Here is a 22,423-nt window from a genome sequence, read left to right on the forward strand (position 1 = left end):
AGGTATACCAGCTACTTCCATGTCATAAAGGCTTAGTCATGTCTCTTGACCAAGCAATGAGCTGGTCCCCTGACAATGAAGTACTCACTGGCCATTAGCCACCCAATGCTGAGCCCCCCAAATGTTCACAATGTCCAGGTTACTGAACTCACCATGGTGCAGTCAGGAACAAGACACTGGCCTGCAACACAATGGTTGAGGACATCCTGGCCATTGCTGAGAGTAAGGCTGTGCAGATCATTAGCAGGGGCACAGTCTGAACAGTGCTTGACATACCAGATGAAGGGCAGATTGAGCAGTACAGCATCATCATTGACCAACTCTGTATAGGAGATGATCTGCATGGTGATGTCATCATTGAGGTACTCAGCAGTGAGGGCTCCTCAAGCAAGCCCTCTCAGTGCATCACATGTCAGTAGATCAGCCATAGGAAACAGAAGTCAAGCAGAGAGGGCGAGTAGAAGTGGTGGAGTTGATGTTGGGATGGTGGGAGGTTGACAAGGAGCATGTGTGTACACAATGCATACACATGCCCACCATGGGGCATGTGGCACAGCCTCCGCGTGACCAGCAGGAACAAATCCGTCATGTGATCACCCAGATTTAGGAATTTGCATCCCTTGGATGCGCAGCCTGCGGGAAAGGGATGACCCTGACCCATTTGTTTCCGGCTTCTCGAAATGGATGCAAATCTGCGTATCTACGTATCTAGGGGCTACGGGATGTCATCCACTGACTGGTATTCGCACCATTTAAAAAGCACCCCCTTCACTGACCGTAACCAGTACTTCCCGAACCAGTACCATCTCCCCGAACTCGGGAAACAGTCGTCCTCTTTCCTCTTCCACGAACTTCAGCACCGACCTGGGCTGATTTCGTGATCGAAACAGCCATGACATGATCTTCCTCGTCTTCTGCGGTTGTGTCCCCACCGCTCCACGTTAGGACGGAGGAAAACTAACCGAAAACATCGCAAATCTATTGGCGTAAACTGCAATGTTACAAATAGCCCGGGGTGGCGGGGTCATGCGCTTTCCAGATCCGATGACTAAATATATTCATGATCGAGTAGGCAGGGTCGATCAGCAGTGCTACATTAAGTACTGTTTACATTTGCCCGTTTGCGGTTCAGAATCTCAGGCTCTGTTGCTATGCTTCATTCCTTCTTTTGAATGTATGCGCTGGGTGACCCATACTCAGAGCTATAAAAAGGACCGTCATCCCAGGTTTTGGGCGGCAGCAAGTCACAACACACACACCTTTCCAAGACTTTTGTGCTGGTCACATCTGTCTTCCACCCCATCTTCCAGTCACAACACACACACCTTTCCAAGACTTTTGTGCTGGTCACATCTGTCTTCCACCCCATCTTCCGCCCTTCAGAAACCATTCCACACTTTATATCTATCTCTTCCACAATTTTTCTCATGCGTCTTACATCGACGGTCTTCCTTGCACTCATCTCGGTACCGATCTTCGCACGTCCGATCCCGGAAACCTTTGACGAGGAGTATCTCATGTTAGTCATATGTTGATTGTAGGCAAGGCGCCCCTCATTGACTTTGAATGCAGCCAGAGAATGGAACCTAATCAACATCCCATTCCGAGTCAACAACCTATTCCTATTCAAGATCTTCCTGCTCGCCGACCTGATCCTCTTGTCCAACCTCATCTACCTCCACCTATTCAACATGCGGCTCATCAAATGTCGGCCAGCCATATCTCATGGGTTAATGGCGAGGTTTACACAAACATTCGTGAGCACAAAGTGCTGGAAGGGGTGGAAGGGCACGTGAAGGACGCCGCGAAACGTGTTGAAGCCGGTCGGGAACTTGTAGAGACTACTGGTCGTGCTGCGATATCGTCGCAAGCAAAACTTGATCACTGGATGGGGAGTGGTGGCGAGCTCCATGAGCCTGGTTCGATGCCTGGAGATGGAGGTCAGCTCAGGCAGGACAGGGATGAGAAGGTTTTCCAGCATAAGGGTGCCGTGCAAGAATATCCTGAGTTGAAGAGCGCCCATAGCGCACTAGTGACACATGCAGATTTGCTTTCCCCAGTGATGCAACAAGTCACAAGAAAGGGGGACCAGCTTCACGGCAAACTACTCCACGTGAAAAGAACCCATCAAGAAGCCTTGCGGATGCAATTGATTCAGGACCACGAGTCAGCTGCCAAACTTGTACAGGATATGCGCCAACAGAAGGCGGGGTTGTCAGTGGCAAACACCACGCAAAAGCGGAGGGCGGAACATCATTTGGAAGCAGGCATTCTACTAAATGAACAGAAGGCTAGGAACAGCGCAATAAACGCACATAACGTGCACGACCAGTTGATCAATACCATCAACGAACAGCACCACTATAACAAGTACATGAGCAACCCCGGATCCACCAGCGAGCAAGTTATAACCAACCCCAATCAGCCGGAGCACAAGACGAATGGATAGACTTTGTGAATACTGTCGAGTTAATGTTTTATGAGAAGAGAGTGCGGCATGGCGTAATTCCTGTGTGCGTCTGAATGGGCTGACCGGAGGAGGGAAGCGGCCACTCCCGTGCCCTTGTAAAGCCCATGTAGTTCCCTCATTTCCTCAAACCTCTTCTCCCACTCCTCCCTCCCCACGCCAACCTAGTACTCCTTCCATCTGTGAGGGCCCCTCCCCATGCCGTCTTTCTCCAGGTCGATCTTCCCCTCTGGGCCAGAGCTTACAAGTCGACATTAAGCGTCTCACACCCACTACAATCGACTTCGACCTCGTAGGGACAGACGCAGCGATCGCCGACGCCCTCCCAAAAGTCATGACCGAGGAGGTGGAAACGATTGCAGTGGAGAATGTGTGGGTTTGGCAGAACACAAGCGTGTCATGCAGGATGAAGTGCTGGCGAGTAGGCCGGGGCTGGTACCTTTGAGGATCAACCCGGCGAGGCTTGAGAGCTGGACTCGTGCGCACAATTCCCTACCCCCATGCTCATTGCTGACAGAGTATGCGCGCTCACAGCGAACGCTGTTCCAGCCGATGCAAACACCATCTCTTTCGAAGTACAAGTTACTTGTACCAGCCGTCCCTTTCTGCTAAGAGGGAGCACCGACCCCTCAGAGCTGTACGAAAACTCGTCCATCTACTGTACGCCTCCCACCTCCGGTGGAAGCCTGTTGGTGCGCAAGCAGCACTTCCAGACTACCTCGCCGAAGCCCCTTCTGTCGCAAAACCCGATATAATTCTCGTCAAGCTTCGCCGGGGGCAGGAACTCAACATCGAGATGCACTGCGTCAAGAGCTGCGGGAGAGACCATGCGAAGTACAGTCCGGTCGCTACTGCAACGTCCCGTCTGTTGCCATATGTTCGAATCTTCAAATCAATACCAGAGCAGCTGCAAGCGAAGTTTACGCAGAGCTTCTCCCCCGGTGTTATCGGGAGCAGAAGGAATAAGCAATGGGAATGGGAAGTGTTCGTCAAGGATGCGAGGAAGGATACGATGAGCAGGAACGTCTTCCTTTATCCCGAGTTTGAGGGTGCGGTCAAACTCACTCGAGTGAGGGATCGTTTCCTGTGTACGTCCCACATCCCGCTTCTCTCTCTCAGGCATCTAACGTGTTGCAGTCACGGTCGAGTCAGCAGGGCAAATGGCACCCAACGCCATCCTTCCAGAAGCCATTGCCGTCTTCACGCGAAAGTTGAGAACCGTGTCAAAAGCACTCGACGAGCTCATGCATGAGGATGTAGAGCCAGAGGTGCAGGAGGGGGGATGGAGCTTGGCGCTTAGTGTTGGGCGGGATGGTTGTACTAATACAATACTGTGTTATTAATTTCATCGATCTGTGCTTGGGATGCTCTGATCAGGAAGATCCGTACCTAAATTGGTGATCAAAGAGTCTTTGGCGATGTTTCTAGGGAGAGCTCACAACATGATCATTGAGGATATCATGAGTTTCATACTAATGATATGGCGAGATTAAACACAAGCACCAGAGTTCTAGTGCATAACTTTTACGAGGGCACGCTTCCCTAGTTGTCCACCATCTCCGATGCACCCTCTCTCGCCTATCTTCCAATGAGCGTCAAGCCACGCGGTTTGAATATTGCTTACCTTCTCGATCACTGCCTTGCGTCTCTCCCTCGCCCTCCGCTGGAGTTTCACCCACTTGCCCAACGGGCTCTCGGGAACCCCAATAGCCGCTTCGAACCTCTCTACTTCCGCCGTATCCGCCGGACCGAATACTACTCCCAAACGTCGTTTCTCGACCCACTTTGCGTGCTCCTCCAGACGCTCTACAAGCGGCTTGAGAGTAGTTGCGAGCTTGACACTGCTGGACCTTTTCAGCATCCGCCGGACGAGGATCGTCACTGGCACAGCAAGCTCGGGGAAAGCTATGCTCTGCGCACACGTCTCGAACCATTCTCCGAGCAGGTAGGCGCTTTCCTCCGCAAGGGCATCTTGGTACAGTCTGGTGCGGACATACGGTGCTGGGACGCGGATAAAGGCTTCCAGGTCGAGCGGACGCTGGGTTGAGGGCTTGGGCTTGTGCGAGAACTCGGATGATGTGAGGATTTGCAGGATGAAGGGAGAGAGGGGGATGAACACCCCCGTGTGGCGGATCAGGTGAAGGAGGGAACGGACGCAGTGGAGATGCAGTGGGAAATAGCGGGGTGTTGGAATCAGTCTACGTCCGTTAGATATAGCTGAAGGGACCTGAAAGGGAAACTTACTTGATCGCCCCGATCGTCACTTGCACCAAAGGGTATATGAGTGGATGTAGTGCGCTCTCTCCCAGTGCATCCCGATCACACGCCTTGGCGAGGACACCAGCCCAAAAGTCGAGCGAGTGCACATATTGCCAGTTATAGACAGCCTTGTATGCCTCCTTGCTCTTGACTTTCATACTTTCCCTGAGGTGGACGGCGAGCTGGCGGATATAACGGAATGCGTGCTGATACGCCGCCTCGTGGTCGAGGATGTACAGCTCCATAGCAGAGTTCTTCATCAGGTTGATCGAGGGCAGGGTGTGCACCGTCGTTACCCGGGAAGAGCGGACGAGAGAGACATAAGTCCCTTTCAGGCAAATGTCGAGTATACTCTGGTCGGGACTAGCCGCGAGTCGCCGAATAGCGAGGAGCGCAGTCAGGCGCACGTCATCGAACCCGCTAGACCAGACGTCGAGCAGCTGCTTGAGGTAGTCCTTGACGACTTTCCGGGAAGAGACGATGTATGGGATCACTTTCGTCGACTCGGATAGGACGAGGAGCTTCATGTCGCCGTCTGGGAGCTGGGAGAGGAGGTGAAGGACGTTACTGAAGAAAGAGAGAATCATCTTCTGCAGGGTGGAGTATTTCTTCGTCTGTGCGGGAGGTTTGCTGGGAACATTAGTTGAAATCTTAGACTAGGTGGGAAGCACGCACTAGCGTCCGTCGGGAAGAGTTTTGTAAGGTAAATGATGAGAAAGGACGATCGACGTGTACTTCAAGGCAGTAACAACGAGCTTGTTATATACTGCACCGGGTCAGCGGAAGGTAAGAAGGGAGGGAACGACGAACCGGCCGAGCTGCCTATGGAGTACGCATATTGCGTCCCATCTTCTTCATTCATATGTACCGCGGCACGGAATGCGAGTAGAAGGCCTCTGAGAGAACGCAGCGAATGGTGCTGTGTAGGTGTGAGCTACGTGAGAACACGCATGGGAGAATCATACCTCGAGGATGGACCTCTGCCACGCGCGTAGCATCTCCTTCGTCACCTCTTTCGCAGTGGAAGGAACGGCGATCTCATCCTCTTCTTCTTCCATCGCGATCTCTGCTTCGTCCACTTCCACGTCCACATCTTCAGCATCCTTCATCTCCTCAGGCTCGTTGCCGAACTCCAGCAGCTCCTTGTCGTTCTCCTGCAAGTATTTGTAGAATTCGGGATCCACCTCTTTCAATCTCTCCAAATCCATCTTGTGTGCCTCTTCGTCTGCGTCTAGATCGTCTACAGAGGCAAATGACTCGTTGTCGTCCACTGCGCTGCTGTTGTCGTCCTCTTCTTCTGAGTCGCCATCGTCCATAAACTCACCACCAAGTAGGTCGTCCACGGTCATTTCATTCGGTCTGCTAGGCATTAGCATTGCTCTCTGCATGTGTTAATTCCGTACTGGTCATTATCCTCTGCCTCTTGAGCCTTATCCTCGTCAACAGCTTTTGCTGTCTTCTTCTCCTCTGCCCGTTTCCCCTTCCCTCTGCGTTTCTCAATCTGCTGCTTAACCTTCTTATGATTGTGCCTCTGCTCGATCTGCTGCTTGAGTTTTCCAGAAGAGATGAACCTCTTTGTGGCCTTTGCAGTTTTTGCCATAGTGTTCTTAGCAGTAAACATGGTCAGGGTTCGACGAAATTTCCCCCCAGTCCCTGTGGCTGTGACGCACGTGCCGTCAGGGTCTGAGTGCCTGATTATGAGCGCCCACTTGGTCAACGCCACGTGCACCGCTGTTCACTTTCAACCGCCAAGCTCTTGTACACGTATGTATGTGCTAGTCCTTTCCTTGCAACTTTTAATTCGAACGACCACTGAACTTCTAATTTGATAGAATTCTCTTCTTAATTTTCAACAATGGCACACCCGGTTCCTCCAGCAGGCGTCGCCGTCCCAGGTGCAGCCGTCGACGCTTCAGAAGGACTCATAGTCAAGATACGCAAATTTGAGCAGAAGGATATCAAAGAAGTTCGCTTGCTCTTGGGCTATTCGACTATGGAGCAGCTCGCGCTTGCCAATACTCTACGTACGTTCTCAATTCTTGCCCTGCCTTTTCCCAACCACCCGCTTATTGAGTGCAGTGTACACCAACCCTTTCGTCATCGCTGCATGGCTTGGACTGTCGAGCGTCATGGTGACACTCATGAAATGGTGGCCTGTAGTAAACGGCCCCCTGTGGACCTGGCTCATGCCCCTCCCTGCGCTCGCAAGCTGCGCCGTTCCAATCTTATTCGTGATCGACTGGTGCATTCCCGTTCCCAACCATACCCCTCCAGTGCTGGGGCTTGATCGTTAGAACTGACGTCCTCACAGGCTCAACCGAGCAGTCTTCGAGCACCTTACCCGACTCTCCCTCTCACGGGAAGACACTCTGGACATCACTTCCTACTACAACAACCCGTCTTCTCCCGGCACCGCTTTCTGGGTCCTGATATACAAGAACAACCCCATCGGCGTCGCTGCCACTGATGCGTTCAAGCCTACTGAGGAGCTGAGGGGACTTGATGATATTCTGAAGGAGGCAGAGGCAGAGGTGGAGAAGGAACATGGCAAGGGGCCGGCAAAGAAACCCGCCAAGACGAAAGCGGAGAAAGAGGCGCAGAAGGAAGAACATGACAAGCGGGAAGCTGAGACACGCGAAAAGGTGCAAAACAAGATCGCTTCTCTCTCTACGGCTTCGAAGCCTAAGCAAAGCTCAAACTGCGTCTACGTCCGACATTTCCACCTCGACGCACCCTACCGCGCCACGTTCATCCAAAACGACCTCTTCGCTCACGCCCTTGCCCATGCATTCACTTCGGAAGCTGGGGTGGAGAAAGCATACCTGAGGATCAGCAGACTCACCCCCTGGCTTGCTGAGGTGAGCAGGACGATGGGCATGCAGAAGTGTGCTGGCCCGGAGGGGAGCATCGACCTGGAGAAAGACAGCATAGGGAGGGGCCCACAGAGATGGAAGGAGTACTGGGTTGGCGTGGGGAGGAAGGACTGGGAGAAGAGGTTTGAGGAAATAAGGGAACTACATGGGCTTTAAAAGGGCAAGGGACAGGTGTAGCTTGGACGAGAGTGCCTCCCTTCGCCTGGTTCGGTAGGGTGAAATCGATGTACATATTGTCAACCCTGCTGCTTTCTACTCCGTTCCCGGCTCGTTCCATATGGCTGAAGATGTCATCTACTCCTCCACAGAGCCTGGCACTTCCCCCCTGCACACAGCTCGACTTGCTCCTCGTCGCCAACTCTGTTGGGCGTTGAAGGACGACGAGGCGGGCATCCGTAATGCGACGTGTACTTCCGCATGGTGATCGAAGGAGTACTGTATTGATGCCTGATGGCATTTTCTCACTCTTTTCGCCAAAAAAGAGTGAGAGCTAGTCGTTATAGATGGGCAGCGAGAACACTCTGCCGCCAACGCGTTCTTTGTGCCTCTGTCCGTCCCAATCCGTCCCAAGTCTGGTGCGTCGCGCTTCTCTAAACTCGCCGCAGAAATTGGTGAAGAGTTGGGCACGCACGAGAATTTTTCGTATGTGCCCCGAGCAGGAAAGTTCGTAAGAAGACAAGGGATATACGCCTGGGGGAAAACGAAAATGGAAGGCAATGGGTGCCAATTGGGAATGTTCACCATATGTGACGATCAATTGTGATGGTTGGAACCAGACTCGGACATAACATTGGAGTTGTGATGCTTGATATCCTCTTGATACGACTTAACCATGTCTTCGTGATTCGCCATCTCTGATTTCACTTGTTGTAACTCTGTTCCTTGCCGTGACCGAGGTGGGCTTGCATGGGAATCACTCTCGTCCTCGTCTTCTAGATCTGCCGCAGCATCAGGTTCTCCTGTTCCCGACGCGTAGTGTGAATTGCTTGATAGTCGCTCTCCGCATCCTCCCGCCTTCGCGTTGCACGCTGTACCTTCCACTCGAACCATCAAAGGCAGTTTCTTGCCTTTCTTTACGGGCAACACTCATCTCGCAATTCTCATACATCCAACCCTTCTCCGTTCACCTACAGGCGGCGGAACACTACTGTCCTCGTCAGGCGAAGGGATATCTCCCACCTTGCAGCTCGCACTGAAGGAATCGAGGGAGATAACACCGGCCGAGATCGCAGGCCCGCGGGGAGGGAAGGACAGACGCGTACCTCAGTCGGCGTTGTTCCCTGATGGAACAACGACTTTGGATGATGACGTGGAGCTACAGGTGGAAGGTGAGTTCACGGAGTTGGGGATATCAACCCGGATACGAGTGTATCTGACGCCCTTCTTAGCTACGTTGTTGACATCCTATTCAGGGCTCTACGAAATCTCTAAAGCGCAGATCAGCCGTCTATCTGCGTATCTTTACAAGCGCATCCTTTTGAGCACAGAACCAGGACTTCGCGCCCTACCTCTTCTCATCCGACACGAGCGCTCTACTCGAGACACGCGACTTCTGTGAGCGAGAGGTGGTGTTAATCGTCTCTCTTGACCTTCTCATCTAACCCCCTTGCACATCAGCGCCGGCGGATGATCGCTAGAAAGTACCAGGATGGCAGGGGCTCAACTGCGCTTAGCTTACTTCGAGCCTCCCACCCGCCTCTTGTTCTTGATAGAAGAGACGATCGACACTTCCGTCCTTGTGGCAACCTTTCGTCCGCACCGTCTTCTTCTGGCTTCTCATATACAAGAACGACCTCGCTATTGCTGATATTCTTCCGCGTACTGAGGAGCTCAAGGACACCGAAGCGCACTGCATCTTGCTGCTCGATGTGTACACATAAGGGTAACGGAGCCACCTGCATTCACCTCTACATATCTACATTATCGACTAACTATCTATGGAGACAAGGTGGCGATGGGTGGCACCGAGGATTCCCGAGGTTGTCCCGTTCCTTGATCTTGTTGCCCTGAAAGCCGTTGCTTCTTGGCTGCCCTGGGTTTGGATTCATCCGGCGGCCATGATTGCCCATGCGGAGGTTGTGCTCCTACGTCTTCTCCCTCTTCAGGCAGCGGCCTCTTGGTTTTCGCATTCTGGGCTGGAATTGCCGTCTTGATAGCCTCCTCGTTCGTGGCTGGAGCTGTCGTCGTGCCATCTCCAGCCTGAAGTTTTTGCAGTTGGGTCTCCTTCTGCGAATCATACGTGCGGCGGAGTTGCGAATCCTGGGCTTGTTCAGCGTGCACCAATGTGTTCTTCGTCGCTTTGTGCGCAGCCTGGTGCTCGCTTAGGATCACTTGAGCCTGTGCATGATGTTTGACCGCCTCACTGTATTTCTCATTTGCCTGTTCTGCATTGTTGTGGGCGAACTTGTAGTTCGTATCTGTGCTATCTTGTGGTACTTGCGATTTCGCGAAATCCGCTGCCACCTTGTATGAGTCCACTTGTTCAGCCAAATTTTTAACGTAAAGCTCGGCCGCCGCTTGTTTGCCCTTCGTTGCCAGGGTAGCGATTTTCGCACTGTCGGTCTTCTGAAAGGATTTGGCGAGCTCGTCAGGAATCTCGGCGCCATTCTTCTGGTGCGGGGTGTTTGTCTTCTGGCTGCTCGATATACTGGTGAGGGCGAGGGCATTTGGATGTTGGCGGGAAGCATGGCTGATCGGTTGACCGGTGGTCGCCTGCGCTCCAGCCTGAAGTTTTTGCAGTTCGTTGTCCCTATGCCACTTGACCGCCTCGGGGAAGTGCAGCTCCTGGGCTTTCTTAGCGGCCGCATATGAGGTCGCCGGCCCTTCGTCCGCAGCCCGGCGCTCGCTTAGGATCCCTTGAGCCTGTGCATGATGTTTGACCGCCTCACGGTGATTCTCATTTGCCTGTTCTGCATTGTTGTGGGCGAACTCGTAGTTCGTATCTGTGCTATCTTGTGGTACAGAAGGCAAAGGTGGAGACCGAGGACGGAAAGGGGTATGACAGAGGAACAGCCATAACCCCCCACACAGTGCGGAACAAGATCACTTCCCTTGGCACGACTTCCGGCTGCGTCCATGTGCTATCGATGGACCAGGGAGCGGGCTAGAACAGACGGCTGAATATTGGGAAATCCATGAATGGTATCCAATGTGGATCTGGCAAACTATTGATACATTGACAATCAGTTGTGTTTCTCGGACTCGGACGAACTGTGTTCATTGGACCCGGACGCCTTCGCCTTGTTCGCCTTAATGTTTGCAAGCACACCTTCGTGATGCGCCACGTCTGTTTCAGCCTGGTTTGTGTTGGTCTGCGGCGGCGACGACTGCTTCTTGCCGATGTATTTGTTCGTTCAGATCATTCTGCTTCTTTGTCTTCGACCGTGTATTTCGCCCGCATTGCGCATCTTCACGTTTCCTCTTGAGCGTGTCCAGGCGCTTTGCAGCAGTGGCATGATCAGCGACTGCTTTCCCATGCGTACGTTGCGCAGACTCGACGTCCCACTCGGTTGCCCTATGGTGCGTCTCTTCCATCGCATGTGAGGCTTTATCGTACGCTGCCTCCACGGTTGTCAAATGCTCGTGGACCCTTTCGTGCTGCTCCACAGCGTCGTCATGTGCTTGCTTGTTTTCCTCGTGCTTCTTAATCGTCTTTGCCTTCTCGTCTGGGCTTTTGCGCGGATCCCAATTGATCGAATTCTTCTGCAATTCACTGGTCTTGAGACTTGCATCTGCAGCATTGAGCCTTTCTTGGGCATACCGCTCATTGTCGACTGGTCACTGGGTTGCAGCTGGTCCCCAGCTCTCTGGCTGCGTTCAATATAAGGGTAAAACAACCATCCAATGCTTGGCTACGCACATCAGATATCCCTCGTCGACGGTTCCCAACGAAAACGTTTCCAGGATCGGGTGTGCGAAGATCGGGGTCGAGATAAGTGCAAAGAGCACCGATTGTAGACGCATGATAATAGATGTAGAAGGTATGGAGAATAGGATTCAGGTATATGTGCGGCGTTGAGGGAGACGCGATGGAAGAGAGAAGTGATCATAGGAGGTCAAAAGGGAAAGTGTCCAGCACTTTGAAACTAGCTGCCCATCACCGCCTGAGAACAGTGTTATATTATATCTGTGGACATGGGGCAGTACTGTTGACAATGAAGTACAGCCTGAGTGTACCGAATACACAGCATCGAATATCCCCTACTTATTATGAAGCAAATCATGAAGCAAATGGCAAGAAGCCGGGGGCAAAACCAGAGAGCATCCGAGTTTCGTGACACTTTCTACGCACCCGCATAGTGCATAGCGCATAGCTTAGGTAATTTACTTCCATTTGCATCGGCTTCCGCGCCCCATGCTGCCAGGGTCCCAATCTATCCTTTGAGTAGCGGGGGAGGTGCAAACAAAACGTCTAGTATTGGAACAATGACGCCATGCCATGCGCAGCCACAAAGCGGGATCAAATACATCATTCGCGCGAACTTTAAAATGAAACACTTTCAAAAAACAAAACATACCTCGCCCTGCTACTTTACTTCCAAGAAGATATCATCCTTTCTTAGACATTTTGAAACGTAAAAAAGATCAACAAATGCATTATCTATACTCTCAGAAGGTGAGCTACCGAGCGAAGGAAGCTTTTTGTACCTCCATGGAAGCACGGAAGCATTAGGTAAGCGCAGGAGGGGGAAATCCCGTTTGCCCCCATGTCCGCGTCCAGCAAGTGGACCCTGGGTCCACTTGCTGGACGCGGACACGAGGGCAAACGGAGGTATCTTAGTCAGCGTCTATGCGTGCAGAGGGCATAGAAGGTGTCACGAAAGTCGGATGTACTGCAAAACCACGCGCGAACAGCACGTGGTTCACCTCCGCGTGTGAGTAAGGAAATAAAATCCGGACCCTAAGTCCAAATTTGGAAGTGGAACGAAATCTGCTTCCACTGTGGCAGCGCCAGACCCTAGGAGGCTGAGGGTTACTTAATCCTGGCCCTTATTAAACCCTACACCTAACCCATATCCCCTATTAATATTACACATATATATTAGAATACATGCATGCAAAGTACAGCGCACATGATGCATGTCAACTGTAGTGTCAGGTAGACTGAAAAGAAGACTTCAAACCCTAACCCAATAAATATTCTCCCCCTGACCTTTACTATATAAAGCAGCCACTAGAAAAAGGTCACTGAAGAGGGGATAGGGGATGGGACATGAGACATGGGAAATGGGAGACAGAAAATGGGAACTATGTACAAAAGATCCTTGCACCTAAAACAATGAGCAAAGTGAGATGGGCTCCCCTAACTAGCATGTCAGAAGCATGTTCATTCCACGTGGGCACCGCACAGTCCCTGCACAACCCCGACCTTCCACGACGTCGGTCGTAGACCAATACAACAACGATATAGCCCACTTCTTCCTTATCTCGCAACTCGCAGACGTCCAACCCTACACCATTCACCTACAGTCAGGCGACTGCCCAATCTACCGAGACGGCGGCTACGAACCAACCCAGCGGTCCTGCCGCTGAACAACCCCAAAGTCCCGGAAGTAGGAGCACAACGATGCACTACTTCGCACCTCAACAATCTGTCGCCACTGGCGATGAAACGCACCGGTCATCTTCAGGTGAAGGGATGTCCCGCACTCTGCAACTTGCACTGCAGGAATCGAGGGAGATTACACCCATGGGGATCGCAGGTGAAGAGGGAGGGACTGACCGCGTACCCCAATCGGCACTGTTCCCCGATGGAACAAAGAATTTCGATGAGGATGAGGAAGAGATACAAGTCGAGGGCGAGTTGACGGATGTGGACGGTATCAATCCGGAGATGAGTGCGTCTTGCCCTGCGTACAGGGATATATTTGACTGTTAATCTGCGAGCTAGAATTGTCGGATCTCACCGACGCTCAGATCATCCGCCTCACCCAGGACTTGCAAGAAGAAGAAAGTGCTCGCCGTCCACTTATCTCTCCCATAGAGCCGCTCTCGGAGCTAGCAGAAGAATACGCAACGGGGAGTCGGACGGTGGTGGATAAGCTCTCGTACCTAGAGAGGATCGGATGGAGAGGGGTGAGGCGGACAAGGGGCGATGGAGATTGTTTCTATCGGTGTGCGTATACTTGCTCCTGTCGCCGAGATGGAACTGATATAAGGCAGCACTCGCGTTCTCGTATGTTGAGAGACTGCTGCTGGCGCCCGACCCGGCTCTAGCAGTAGCCATGTCGCTCAGTACATTGCAGGAGACGCGTCATCTGCTCGACGAAGCTGGATTCCAGCAGCTTGTCGTACGTCCCTGTCAATATCTCGCTGCGTGGCTCCATGCTCACGCCCAGCATAGTACGAAGACTTCTACGATGTGCTCGTCCGGCTCATCTCGTCTATCATCTCCCCCCCTGGCCCGTATGAGCCCCTTCTTTCCTCCCCTGGCCTCCTCGCAGCGTTCCAAGACGCAGAAACAAGCAACAGCATTGTCGTTTACCTACGCCTCTTGACAAGTGGATACATCAGAGCGCACGAGGAGGAGTTCCTTCCCTACCTGTTCTCACCCGACACGGGCGACCTACTGGACACACGCGACTTCTGCGAACGAGAGGTCGAAGCTTCGGGAAAGGAAGCGGACCATGTGCAAGAGATGGCACTTGCCCGCGCCCTGAATCTCTGTGTTCGGATCGCCTATCTTGATAATAGCCTGGGCGGACAGGGGGCAGAGGGCAAAGTGGACTTTGTGACATTTGAGAGTGAGCAAGAGGGTGGAAATGGGATGCACGAGATTGCACTGCTTTATCGACCGGGGCATTTCGATATTTTGGAAACGAGAGATACGGAGTAAGTGTGGTAGTACGAAGATTAAATGCACGTATGTAATAATAAACGTAAAAAGAAGGAAATGAATACTGCAAAGACTGTTTTCGCCTTGCTGTGGAATGATCGGCGATAAGCGTTCTACGACGGTACGGCTCGAGGGCATTTTCAAGCGTTTAGTTTTCGAATAAAGTGATAGAGACACAGCCATTCAGCAAAGCATGAGGCCCTCCGATGATCTAGAGATTGTTCCAAGCTCGTGTGCAGTGTCATGATATATGGGAACGTTGTTGACGAATGCAATAATGCGAGGGAGCCATTTATAGCACAGAATTCGGCATGTAGCAATACAATGGTTTGATATATCACCCCCATTCAGCATCCCACCAGTCACCCGTTCTGCCCATTGCACGGGCCAGAGAGTGATAACAATGACAAGCCATAATCGCCGAGAAGCTGAAGCATGGTTATGAGCGGTTGCTTCTTGTGCTTCTCTAAGACTGGTTATCACCGATGAAGGGTATCGCCGATGACTTGTTCCCGTCACGACATGCGCACCTGCCCTTTTCCGCCTGGTCCCAAGGCCCATTCCTCGAGCTCTACTTCCTACTTCTTTTTCCATCCAGATTCCAGATATGGCTAGAATATCAGCGTCTAACGTCTCCGTAATACCTATTGCATCCTTGCGCCTTGCGGCAGACGCGTGCGCAACACCGTGATTCGAACATGCCAGCACCTCAACCTCGTCTGTATATGATACCCCGCGCCCTGCGCCCTCCGAAGGTGTGATGTCCTGAAATCCTCATTTGAGACTCACACCTCCGCATACCAATATCTCCTCCAGATCACTCATGGTGGGCATTACAGCAATGCCATCACCTATTCCGCTGGAATGCATAACCTGCAGCATGCGGTGAGGGGCCCGCGTCTTTCGGAGCTGTTTCCGTTCTCAACAATCATCCATGTCGATCCCCTTCCAGAGGACTGGCATGCGACAAGTTGAAGCCAATTTGTAGTCGATGCTTTACCACAGGACGGGAGGTAGAGTTCTGAGATATGCTGCTTTCTGGTTCCTGAGGCTTGTCGTTGTAGTGCAGCTACAACTGGACGTTCAACCGACATATATTTCGGCTCTTTGGCAATGGCCCAAACTTAGGTCTGGATCTCGAGCGAATCCAAAACCTGAGTGATGCTCGAAGTGGAAGCCACGGCCGCGTATACCAAGTGCCTCGGAAGGGTGGTCTTTCCTCAGATTTGGTCGCGGTGAAGGTGCTGCAAAACTTCGGATGGCATCCGGCAAGAGCCCTCCAGGTTGGTCTCCCTCGTTCGAGAACACTTTAACGAAGCATATGAATCGTGTACAGATATGTCTTCGAGAAGCATGGCGATGGTCACAGCTCGATCATCCAAACATCACCCCCCTCCTGGGCTTAGCGAATCTTCGAGAAGTGGCACGAAACGCCCCATTTCAGCTATGTACGGTCGCTCCCTGGGCTACCCACGGCAACATCATGGAATATATTCACAGCGCTGCTTTGAGTCTTCCGGAGATGTTCATCCTCGTAAGTGATAGCTGGAAGGTGACGTATTGACCACAAAATGACCTCCACGAGCTCCGAGATATTGCCGCTGGCCTTGTCTATCTCCATTCGGTTGAACCAACGCCCTTCGTTCACGGCGGTCTGAATGGCGTATGTCTCCCTCAACCCCTTTAGCCATTCTCACTGACCATTCGTCGTCAGAATAACGTCCTCGTGTTCCGCGATCGATCACAATCCCAAGGTCGAATCCGAGCATGTCTCGTAGACTTCGGGCTGTCGGGAATGTGGAACGAAGACGAGTCGACGGTGGATGTCACAGCGATGGCGCTTCGTGGCAATCCTCGTTGGCTTGCATGGGAGCGAGTGGAACCCGCCAAATATGGTATCCCGAACGCCTCACTCTCAATCACCGTGCACAGCGACGTATTCGAAATGATGCGGACTTTCTTCCAGGCAAGCATCGTGTCCACTCTCTAAGCTGAATCGCTGACATCGTCATAGATCTTGACTAAAAATGCCCCATATCACCACTTAACAGACATTGAAGTTTTGGAAAAGGTGTTCCGAGAAGAAAACCCCGCGCGCCCAGAAGAAGGAATTCTAGGAGAACATGACGGCATGTGGACGCTCATGCTCCGTTGCTGGAATAGTCGACCTATGACGCGACTCTCAGCTCGGGACATTGGTGCCATTCTTGACTACTATGTTACTTGCCACCTACTTCAGGTACGTACTCGTCACGAGCCAGGATCGACTTCACCTATCTTTCATGTAGGAAAAGGAGTCTACAATCCAACCCGAATATTCTGCTGGCGTCGATATTGACCTGTCAAGGCTGCCTCAGCAAGTGAGTACGACGCTCACAAAATGTGGCCAGACTGCGACGGGGTCGCTGCTCAGCAGTATCGAGCCTCTGGATATCACATGCTCCGATCTATCACAAGGCCTACCCGTTCGTTCATTATGGTTCGAACCGAAGCTATTCAGACTGTGGCATTCCATTCTACCCACGGCGCGTTGGAGAACATGTGACATCAGGATGAGATCTTACGAGAACATGATATCTGTCCTTCAATGCCTGGCTACACCCGCCCCTAACCTTCTCTCACTCACTTTGATCTTGGAAGATCGAAGTTCAGAAGGGTACTCAGTTTGGCCTTGGAAGAAACGACTGACGCGCCGGTTGCGGACACATGAACCCGTCTTTTCTGGACGTATGCCTCTATTGAAGAGCGCTCGTATTCATCTTCTCCCTATATACTGGACCTGTCCAGCGTGGACCACGAGTATGTTGGAAAATCTCGACGTGCGATATCATCCTGGAGACCTGCGTCCGACAAGAGAGGAATGGGAGTCACTGCTGTATGGTACGCCGGCTCTTCGCAAGCTAACAGTGGTCAACTCCGGACCACAGTTAGAGTCCGGGTTTCCGTATGGGAAGCTCGAAGACGTGGGCGAGAGAGCAGTGTTACTTCCAGCACTAAGAATGCTCCGAATAGGCTGTGTAGCGCCACTCAGTCTCTTGTACCTTCTCTCGTCCATCCAGGCTCCACGTCTAGCCGAACTTTGCATCCATCGACTCCGTGGAGAAGGACACGAGGCAAGCTTCGACCTGCTCAACCACGATCGATACCCAGAACTCGTGTCACTGCGGATTCTCGATGTCCTATGCGACAAGCAAGTTGTCGTCGATGCCTTCCGCCGCCTGCATGGCATCTCCACGCTTCACCTACGTTCAGGAGACCACTATCTCGAAGCACTGACCGAGCACCTCTCCGTGTACAACCTGGGCGACTCCAGCATTCTGCCCCGGCTACGTACGCTCCGTACACACGGTTATACCTGTAAAGAACTCGCCCATTTCTGCAGCGAGCGCGACCGGCTCGGTTCCCTCAGACACACGTTCCAGATCGTTTCCGATCATCAGAAGATCGCGGGCGACCCGGCTTGCGATATGTTTCACGATAACTTGGGGAAGATTATCCGTCTGCAGGAGAAGACGTCCTTTGAATCGTTGGATGAGATACATGATGCAGGGACTGGGGAGACGTGCCCATGCTGTGGGCAATTGCTATGCGGTGCAACAGCAAAGCGGTTCTCTAGGCTCTCAATCGTTAGCCCCAGGTTGTCTTTATCAATTCCTTCGAAGAGGATAACGCCTCATGCCCCCCACAACGGGGTGGACGGACGAGCTGCACTCGTCTAGTTGCGCGTCATACCCTCGACGCTCTGGATACGCAGCTTTGCAAGATGTCAAGCTTTCATTAGTTAGGATGTAGTGGTATCAGTAGCCATGTTTGTACCCATGCACAATTCTGGTTCAAGACGAGCAGAGATATTATCGTTTGGTCTGAGTCAGCGCATGTCCAACACCTTCCTAACCTCCCCCTCCAACCACTCGGCCCTCTGCTCGGTGCCCATCCCGGCCCACCCATGTGCAACGCTTACCACACTCTTCCCATCCCAGCCCAACATCCTGAGCCCCGGGCACGCCCCAGCCACAGCGGTACACAGCCGGGACAGCAGCACGCCGTCTTTAAGCTGGGGAGCGAGCCGGACAGGAGGGCGGTACGTGTCTTCACCATAGGAGGGGAGTCGACCGGGCAATAGTTCGGTAGTGAACATCGCCTCTGCTGCCGAAGCTTCAGATCCATCCACCTGGATGGACGCTTCAGTCTGCCATTCGTCTGCGTCCCCCTCCCCCACGTCCCCAAAATGAGATCCATGCATGCTCGCGTCCAATCCTTCCTCTCCCGCGTGCACATGGTCGTCGTCGTCGTCGTCGCTCTCAGAACCGGAGGTGACGTCCGTTTCTTCCGTATCATCCGCACTGTCTTCTGTGCTCATCCCTCCCTCCTCAGAAACGTCGCTCATATCTTCATCAGGTACAACGCCAAACGCATGCAGCCCATCTCCCCCATCCTCATCATCGTCGCTCTCATCCTCGTCTATCTCGCTCATCTCCCACTCCTCTACCTCCAGCGCCGCCTCCACTCCGAAACACAGTTCCTCTAGCTCAGGCATACATCCCAGCATCCCCTCCTCGACCAGGCGTTCAAACATCTCCACTGGTCTCGGAGCTCGTAATACGAGTTTCCGCAGCCTGATCCTCTTTTCGGGAAAAGGAGTTCCAGACTCCTCCTTGTTCCAGATAGCGTGCCAGTCCAGTTGTTCCGCCTCAGCCTGCCAGACTGCAGCGATCTCGCATTCCCGGAGTGTAGTGCTCTGTCGGAGGAAGAAGAAGAAGTACGTCAATGGGGCCGAGAGCCCCGCATAGGCAGTTTCGACGCGGAGGAGGAGCTCGACCCCGCGCAGCTCGCGTTCTTGGTTGTATGTGTACGCCGCTTGCCACGGCTGGGCAAGGCCGTTCAGAAGAGACGAGGGGGTGACGGGGAGGGTGAAGTCTAGCGAGGTGAGGGCGAGTTCGTCGTCCAGTCCGAAAGAGCCGCCCAGGGCGCGCAGCTTGGGGAACATACACCTCAAAGAAGGGTCGTGGCCCTGTGCGAGGAGCGCAGGGGAGAGCTCGGGATGCAGGAGGAGCAGATCATGCCAGGAAGCGACGAGCTGGGAGAGCTGGTCTAGCGGATCGAGGGGCACTTGGGCGTAGGACCGTCCGGATGTCTTCCAGATATGCCGGACGGAACGATTGCGGAACTCTTGGGAGGTGAGGGTGAGAATGGTGATGTGTGGTGCTGCAAAGGGTTAGAGATGTTGTGGACAGGGAAGGGAGACGTACTGTATTTCCTTAGACGGGTGATATCGTACAGCGTCACATGGAACTGTCCCTGTTCTGCTTCAGTCACTCTCCAACCTAGTCAGATCTAGAACGCTCACTAGCCGAACCCCGCCTTGCCTCCTTCCTGCCTCCACCAGCCGAAGCAAATCTATAACTCGCATAGACTTGTACAGTCGCTGAACAGCGCAGTGGAAGAAGGTGCTGCTTAGGGACAGACATTGTGCTAGGTCGGAGATCGGAAGATGGGATAGAATCAGGGAGAGGATCTCGGGGAGTGTTAGTGGATGGGGGAGGTGGGCCGGGTGGGATGGTTGAGTGACTGCTGTCGTCGTCGTCGTCGTCGCTGGCAGTGAGAAGACCGGCTTGCTCGTCGTTGGCGCGAACATTGTGAACGAGGAGAATGTCGAAGAAAAGTCAGGGTTCTGTTTTTGTACGTTCATTCGACGGATGCAATGCCCGATGACTCAATCAGCCATTCAATATACGAACAATGTCGGTGATATACAACGAATCAATTTGTAGCTTGTAATCCAATCGCTTCTAATACATGCCCAGTACACGCCGATGTCTCGTTCATTTCTCCATCGCAGCCACTTTCCCCTTTGCAAACTCTACAAACTCGTCGATCACAGAAGGCCAAGCCGCTACCCACTTGGCGTCAGATAAGATCACAGCTGCAGCGATAAGCGACAGACGCACCCTCCAGATCATGCATCTTGAACTCGCTATCAATCTGTCTGACGAAGTCTATGAACTGGGCTCATCAGCCTCGCACACGCACACAAGCAAACAGACAAATTCGCACGTTATTCCACACATCCTTAGTCATAGCCTTGACGCTGCTCTTGCCCAAGAACTCCTCCCACCAGGCCCATTCGCGCATCCCAAACCCCGGAGGGCGCTCGCTAGCCAGTGCGCCTTTCTGGCCTAACTGCAGTGCAGGGGGGACCAATAGTGCCTGGTAGGCGAGCGCGCTGTCGAGAGGGAGGACGCGGGAATCGGGGGGTTTTGCAAACCCAAAAGTGGAGAAGTAGACCGCTTTGAAGTATACTGGGTCTGATAGAAGCCTCTGGCGCAGAGAGGGGAGAAGACGCTTGAGCGCATCGACCGACTCGCAACCGAGGGACTGGAGACCGCCTATCCACCCGTCGCGCGTGAACTCGCCTACACCGGGGCACTTGCATTCGTGTGCTATAGCAAGGAGCACCACGTCCTCCGGGGATACATCAAGGTCCTCGCATAGCTTGATCGTGCCGTCTATGCCAATCCTATCCGAGGCGTCTAGGAGGCCTGAGCAGCGGGAGTAATGAGAAAGGGATGGACACACCTTTGTACTTGTCGAACACCTGCCCGAGCTTCTGCGCGCTCGGTAGACTCCCGTGCGCTGGAACGGTAAACCACGCATCGACAGCGGTGTTGATATTCCAATTATACTTCTTGAGGAAGGACATTGCTTCTTTCGGTCTAGCGCGCATTAGCCTGTGCAGGTCCAGGAGGAGGAATGGGTAAGGGACGTACGACGACCCCGTGAGAACTGCGAATTGCTGCGAGAGATCTTCTTGCTGTCCCCTTGGGATCTTAACAGACTTGTAGGGCAAATTCGGCGGTTAGCTTCTGATGTACTGAGCTGCCGAAGTAGGACGCACGGAATTCCGACTCATGGCTGTTGTTGTCGCTCTGTCTTCTGATGATGGTGGTGATACTTTCCGAGGATGGAATATACGAGGTGAGAGGAGTAGGAAAGAGAAGAGAAAGAGGAGGAGGATGAGGAGGGGATGTATGTATGACAGGGCTGTTGGTGTACAGGGTGTGTAGGTGAGGTAGAGGAGGAGGAGGAGGGCAAGCGCATAGGGCGCGTGCCCTGCGGAGTTAGGCGTCGGCGATGCCGAAAAGGGTTCGAGTACGTGACACATTCCACCATGGGCGCTTCTGCCGAACGAAGCAGCGCACGTGTCAAAACAACATGTAACAACACGATTGGACTTGCAAGCTATATTGTTGTGCACCAAATATGTTGAATGAAACACTGCGCTACCTTAGCCTCAATGGTCTAGTCACAAGTTCATAGATTTGTAAAGACTTTACGACAATGATCGTGACACGACGTGTTGTTTTGTCATTGTCATGTACGCTGTTTCGTGCGGCACTACGATGGGAAAGGCTGCTTCCTGCACTGCCGACAAAAAGGTCCGGAGGGCATTCTACATTATCAACGCATACCGGAGGGCATGCCCTGAAATCCGAGGTTATCCTAGATGATATCTCCGATCAGTCTGTACAGTCATGTAATGTCAAACATAGCGCTCTGAACTTCAACCAGCGAAACACCTCAAAATAACCCAGAGGACGTCTCTCTCTCACCCGTAGTTTTTCCCCTCATATGGGTCATCTTCTCCATCCTCTCCTTCCGCATTGAAATCCCCGGTCTCATACGTGCCTCACGTAGCGCTCCACCCAGCAGACCCGCTTGGCTCATCTTCAGCCGCCGCGCATAGCTTAAAGCGCTACGTCCGATGCGCCAGTATGTGAACGACACGAGTCCGATGAGCGGCACGATACAATAGAACGCGACGGGATTTCCCTCCAGCCCAGACAGCAGGTTCATCCCGAAAATGCTGGCGATGATTCCCCCGGCGCTGAATGCTAGCGTAGCCATGGCTACCCGGATTTCGAGATGGAGGAGGCGGTTGCGCGCTGGACGGAATCAGAAACAAAGGTCGTGAATAACTTGGAGGACACA

At 52.8% G+C, this 22,423-nt stretch overlaps 9 protein-coding genes across 9 annotated transcripts; 7 read left to right on the plus strand and 2 right to left on the minus strand.

Annotated features, from left to right (window-relative positions):
- Positions 1–2,987: 2,987 nt before the first annotated feature.
- DACRYDRAFT_59476 (uncharacterized protein) lies at positions 2,988–3,810 on the plus strand (the record flags this gene model as incomplete). Its single annotated transcript, XM_040775564.1, has 2 exons — positions 2,988–3,555; positions 3,605–3,810. The coding sequence occupies 2 exons, from the start codon at positions 2,988–2,990 to the stop codon at positions 3,808–3,810; spliced, it is 774 nt and encodes a 257-aa protein (XP_040624081.1).
- Positions 3,811–3,977: 167 nt separating this feature from the next.
- Positions 3,978–6,326, minus strand: DACRYDRAFT_59626 (Noc2-domain-containing protein; the record flags this gene model as incomplete). Its single annotated transcript, XM_040775574.1, has 6 exons — positions 3,978–4,665; positions 4,712–5,356; positions 5,402–5,492; positions 5,537–5,645; positions 5,692–6,088; positions 6,130–6,326. 6 exons carry the CDS (start codon positions 6,324–6,326, stop codon positions 3,978–3,980), a joined length of 2,127 nt encoding a protein of 708 aa, XP_040624082.1.
- A 247-nt stretch (positions 6,327–6,573) lies between these two features.
- DACRYDRAFT_25297 (uncharacterized protein) lies at positions 6,574–7,834 on the plus strand. Its single transcript, XM_040774107.1, has 3 exons — positions 6,574–6,750; positions 6,806–6,968; positions 7,038–7,834. The coding sequence occupies exons 1-3, from the start codon at positions 6,582–6,584 to the stop codon at positions 7,753–7,755; spliced, it is 1,050 nt and encodes a 349-aa protein (XP_040624083.1). The 5' UTR covers positions 6,574–6,581; the 3' UTR covers positions 7,756–7,834.
- A 2,977-nt stretch (positions 7,835–10,811) lies between these two features.
- On the plus strand, positions 10,812–11,647 carry DACRYDRAFT_25298 (uncharacterized protein; the record flags this gene model as incomplete). Its single annotated transcript, XM_040774108.1, has 2 exons — positions 10,812–11,409; positions 11,459–11,647. Coding segments are annotated over exons 1-2 (310 nt in total), but the record flags the coding sequence as incomplete, so codon positions are not given.
- Positions 11,648–13,165: 1,518 nt separating this feature from the next.
- Positions 13,166–14,502, plus strand: DACRYDRAFT_102570 (cysteine proteinase; the record flags this gene model as incomplete). The annotated part of the gene is made up of 4 exons (XM_040767641.1): positions 13,166–13,436; positions 13,490–13,714; positions 13,762–13,889; positions 13,943–14,502. 4 exons carry the CDS (start codon positions 13,166–13,168, stop codon positions 14,432–14,434), a joined length of 1,116 nt encoding a protein of 371 aa, XP_040624085.1. The 3' UTR covers positions 14,435–14,502.
- Positions 14,503–15,692: 1,190 nt separating this feature from the next.
- On the plus strand, positions 15,693–16,424 carry DACRYDRAFT_112141 (kinase-like protein; the record flags this gene model as incomplete). Its single annotated transcript, XM_040769351.1, has 3 exons — positions 15,693–15,968; positions 16,020–16,097; positions 16,149–16,424. 3 exons carry the CDS (start codon positions 15,693–15,695, stop codon positions 16,422–16,424), a joined length of 630 nt encoding a protein of 209 aa, XP_040624086.1.
- An 811-nt stretch (positions 16,425–17,235) lies between these two features.
- DACRYDRAFT_119653 (uncharacterized protein) lies at positions 17,236–18,210 on the plus strand (the record flags this gene model as incomplete). The annotated part of the gene is made up of 1 exon (XM_040770837.1): positions 17,236–18,210. The coding sequence occupies one exon, from the start codon at positions 17,236–17,238 to the stop codon at positions 18,151–18,153; it is 918 nt and encodes a 305-aa protein (XP_040624087.1). The 3' UTR covers positions 18,154–18,210.
- A 24-nt stretch (positions 18,211–18,234) lies between these two features.
- On the plus strand, positions 18,235–19,317 carry DACRYDRAFT_25301 (uncharacterized protein). The gene has a single exon (XM_040774109.1). It carries the CDS (start codon positions 18,672–18,674, stop codon positions 18,960–18,962), a length of 291 nt encoding a protein of 96 aa, XP_040624088.1. The 5' UTR covers positions 18,235–18,671; the 3' UTR covers positions 18,963–19,317.
- An 870-nt stretch (positions 19,318–20,187) lies between these two features.
- On the minus strand, positions 20,188–21,381 carry DACRYDRAFT_25302 (defective in Cullin neddylation protein 1). The gene is made up of 6 exons (XM_040774110.1): positions 21,330–21,381; positions 21,202–21,269; positions 21,011–21,147; positions 20,489–20,964; positions 20,383–20,437; positions 20,188–20,327 (listed from the first exon to the last, which is right to left on the minus strand). The coding sequence occupies exons 1-6, from the start codon at positions 21,342–21,344 to the stop codon at positions 20,257–20,259; spliced, it is 822 nt and encodes a 273-aa protein (XP_040624089.1). The 5' UTR covers positions 21,345–21,381; the 3' UTR covers positions 20,188–20,256.
- Between the last annotated feature and the right edge of the window lie 1,042 nt (positions 21,382–22,423).

The sequence above is a fragment of the Dacryopinax primogenitus genome, assembly GCF_000292625.1.
Source record: "Dacryopinax primogenitus strain DJM-731 SS1 chromosome Unknown DACRYscaffold_24, whole genome shotgun sequence".
Classification (NCBI taxonomy): domain Eukaryota; kingdom Fungi; phylum Basidiomycota; class Dacrymycetes; order Dacrymycetales; family Dacrymycetaceae; genus Dacryopinax; species Dacryopinax primogenitus.

Coding starts and splice junctions, on each gene's coding strand:
- DACRYDRAFT_25302 (XM_040774110.1), bottom strand. Junction 21,148..21,201: donor GCAGTTCTCACGGGGTCGTC/GTACGTCCCTTA, acceptor AATGCGCGCTAG/ACCGAAAGAAGCAATGTCCT. Junction 20,965..21,010: donor GGTGTTCGACAAGTACAAAG/GTGTGTCCATCC, acceptor CAGGCCTCCTAG/ACGCCTCGGATAGGATTGGC.
- DACRYDRAFT_25301 (XM_040774109.1), top strand. CDS start 18,672: ATGCATGCTCGCGTCCAATCCTTCCTCTCCCGCGTGCACATGGTCGTC.
- DACRYDRAFT_25297 (XM_040774107.1), top strand. CDS start 6,582: ATGGCACACCCGGTTCCTCCAGCAGGCGTCGCCGTCCCAGGTGCAGCC. Junction 6,751..6,805: donor CGCGCTTGCCAATACTCTAC/GTACGTTCTCAA, acceptor TATTGAGTGCAG/TGTACACCAACCCTTTCGTC. Junction 6,969..7,037: donor ATCTTATTCGTGATCGACTG/GTGCATTCCCGT, acceptor ACGTCCTCACAG/GCTCAACCGAGCAGTCTTCG.